The 3,460-nt window shown below is 40.2% G+C and overlaps 1 protein-coding gene across 1 annotated transcript; it reads right to left on the reverse strand.

The window, feature by feature from the left end:
- Positions 1 to 2,337: 2,337 nt before the first annotated feature.
- Positions 2,338 to 3,041, reverse strand: LOC115961584 (phosphopantothenoylcysteine decarboxylase subunit VHS3-like). The gene is made up of 2 exons (XM_031080541.1): positions 3,036 to 3,041; positions 2,338 to 2,691 (listed from the first exon to the last, which is right to left on the reverse strand). The coding sequence occupies exons 1-2, from the start codon at positions 3,039 to 3,041 to the stop codon at positions 2,338 to 2,340; spliced, it is 360 nt and encodes a 119-aa protein (XP_030936401.1).
- Between the last annotated feature and the right edge of the window lie 419 nt (positions 3,042 to 3,460).

A 3,460-nucleotide genomic window follows, 5' to 3' on the forward strand; every position in this document is an offset into this window, starting at 1 on the left:
TATCAAATTCTGACAAAAGCAAAACCCATTTAGCAGTCTTCCCATCTTGCACAAGTTTTTCCATTAAGTACTTAAAAGGATCCATTCTTGCAATCAACAGAACCTTGTAAGTTAGCATACAATATCTGAGTTTACGGGTTGCCCATACAAGTGCTACACATGTCTTCTCTAATGGCGAGTACTTCTCTTGATAGGGCAACATCTTCTTACTGATGTAGTAAATCGCATTCTCCTTTCTAGTCTCCTCTAGGTACTGAGCAAGTAAAGCCCCTATTGTTGTATCTGTAGTGATGAGATACAACAATAATGGCTTTTCGAGAACTAGCAAGACAAGTATTGGTGGTTTCATCAGATAACTCTTGATCTTCTCAAAGGCTTCTTGGCATTATTCGTTCCATACTATTGGGACATCCTTCTTGAGCAATCAGAATATTGGTTCACACATTATGGTAAGTTGAGCTATAAACCTACTGATGTACTGTATTCTCCCCAGAAATCCTCGAATCTCCTTTTCAGTTCTTGGAGGCTTCATCTCTACAATTGCCTTGATTTTGTCAAGATCAACTTCTATTCCCCTCTGGCTTACTATAAATCCTAATAGTTTGCTGGATGTGACTTTGAAATATACTTCTTTGGATTCAACCGCAACTTGTAGAACTGGATTCTCTCAAAGAACTTCCTCAACACTGGTATGTGCCCTTCACAGTCTTTGGACTTCACTATCATGTCATCAACATAAACTTCTACTTCTTTATGGATCAAATCATGTATCAAAGTGGTGGCTGCTCGTTGGTAAGTAGCACCAGCACTTTTAAGGCCAAATGGCATGACCATGTAACAATATGTCCCACATGGAGTGATAAAGTAAGTTTTCTCCATATCTTCTGGAGCCATCTTGATCTAATTGTATCCTGAAAATCCATCCATAAACGATAGCAGCGCATGCCCTACTGTGTTGTCAACTAGGACGTCAATGTGAGGCAATGGAAAGTCATCTTTTGGGCTGGCCTTGTTCAGATCTCGAAAATCTACACACATTCGAACCTTCCCATCCTTCTTCGGTACCAGAACAACATTAGCTAACCATTCTGGATAATTGACCACTCTTAGGAATCCTGCATTGTATTGTTTCACTACTTCTTCTTTGATCTTGAGAGTCCACTTTGGCTTCATTCTTCTCAACTTTTGCTTGACCGGCTTCATGGTCGGATCTGTTGGAATGTAATGCTGTATTATATCTATATCAATCCCAGGCATGTCTTCATATGACCAAGCAAAGACCTCCTTGAACTCTATCAACAATGCTACTAATGCATCTTTCTCTGAAGTGGTTAGGATATTGCCTACTTGGATCATTTTGGGTTCATCATCAGTTCCTAGGTTAAAAGGTTGTGTTTCTTCTTTTATAGGTTCTAGGTATCCTTGTTTTAATTCCTTATTATTAAGAGTTTCTTTACCAAATTCAAAAATAAAAAAATTCAAAGCTAGCAAATAAGCAGAATCAGAAATCATATTAAAAGGGAAAGAGTTTTTAACAGACTCTACCGACTCAACAAACTCAACTGAAAAACTATCACAAACAAACTTAACAGGAATAGAAACACTAGTAGAAATTGACTCAATAGGAACAAAAACAATGTTCTTGGCAGGAGTGACTGGATTGGCGGTCTTGATCTTCTTGGCAAAAGTGACTAACTTGACGGTCTTGATCTTCCTCACAAAGTCCTCTATAGGGTGGGCGGCTCCCCCCCAAGTCCAGTTATTCAGCTCGGTCTTGGCCTCCACAATGGCAGATGGCTCCCAGTAAGCTTTTTCTTCCCTTAGCATTAGTACTGTGGGATCTACATCCATATAATCTGTAGCTTCTTCTTCAACCTCCATGTCAGTGGGCTTGTCAGTCACAAAAGCATCCAGGCGCTCTATGCTATCCATCCATTCATCGAATAGATCGAGTTTGCCTCTATTACCCAAATCAGTGGGTTGAGTGAGACGCTTTGGCTTTCTTCCTTCCATTCTCTCCTCATTACGTTCAGCATTCTCAAGTATCATGATTCTAAGACTGTGGACCATTAGCTTTTGATCTAGAGTGACTAGTTTAACCTCTATGTCATCTTCTTCTTCAGTATGTAAGGTTGGTGTACTTGATTCTGAATCATAATACGACCCTAATTCTGGAACTTCTCTTCCATGCTTATCATACCAAGGGCCAAACTTTGAATTGACATTGGTGATATCACTCCAATCTGAAAGATGCCCATAAGGATATTCCTCATGATACATTTGATTGGCTTATGCATTCTCTTCCTTTGCATTCTCTAACACATTTATCAACTTATATTAATCACTATCAGTGTCGCTCCACCTGTTAGCTTCAGCATCATCTTCTATATCGTGATCATAATAATCCACATCACTGTCATATTCCTCATAGAATAGGTCTGCATCTTCATCTTCTCTGTCACTAGGGGGTTCATCCCAATCATCACCGCTGTACGGGCTATCATAACTTCTATTGTTGTTGTCATCATTATTGGTGTTATTGTCATCATCATCATGTCCACTATCATTGCTACTACTATCACTACTAGTATCACTCTTGTCTTCGCTTCCATCTTCTTCATCACTAGGGTCTGCTCCCTTTTCCTCGTCTTCATCATTGGCTCCTAGTTCATATGGACTCTTCAATGTATGCTAGTAGGCCTCCCAATATTCTCCTTATTCTATATTGCAAATAGGATCTCCAAGGAGTCTAGTCATGGCATCGAATCCATGTGATCAACCTAATCAGTAGGAACCCAGGTTGTATCTTCCTTATTCAATTCTGGAACCCTATTGTTGCAATTAAGTAGTATCTCGAAACTGGGCACCATTGTCTTTGTTATAGGATCAAATCTCGACTCTGGAATCCCCAATAACGTTGACTTTCTCCAGTTTTAACAAGCTTCCCATTCAATGTAGGAGTGTAAAGCTTTAAAGGTTCTGGAGGGCAAAGGGAGTCCTTTTGCTTTGGCTTTGGCTTGAGCCATCTTTCTTACCTCCATCTCTAACAAATCATTAGCAGTGGGCTTATAGCCTAGCCCAAAAGGTGGTGTGGCAATAGGAATTGCCAAGTTTTGAACAGTTGGCTTCTTCACAGCTCTCCCCCAAATTCATCCCAGGAAGGTAGTTCATTCTTCTCATCATCGCTACCACATTATTGTTACCATAAGGAGCAAAGTCCATTGGGATCTTCTCAACTTCTTCTTCTCTCTTTTCAAAACCAGGCCTCCCAATCTCAAAGCCATCTAAGGTCAATGGCTCTTTCTCAAAATCAATACCATAAACAAGTTTAGGCACAGTCAAAGTATCCCCATAGATGGTTACAATAGCACCTTCATGTGGAAACCGAACCTTTCGATATAGGGAAGAAGGTACGGCTTCTGTGTCATAGATCCATGGTCGCCCAAGGAGCATATTGAAG

Source organism: Quercus lobata, chromosome 9 (assembly GCF_001633185.2).
Source record: "Quercus lobata isolate SW786 chromosome 9, ValleyOak3.0 Primary Assembly, whole genome shotgun sequence".
NCBI lineage: Eukaryota > Viridiplantae > Streptophyta > Magnoliopsida > Fagales > Fagaceae > Quercus > Quercus lobata.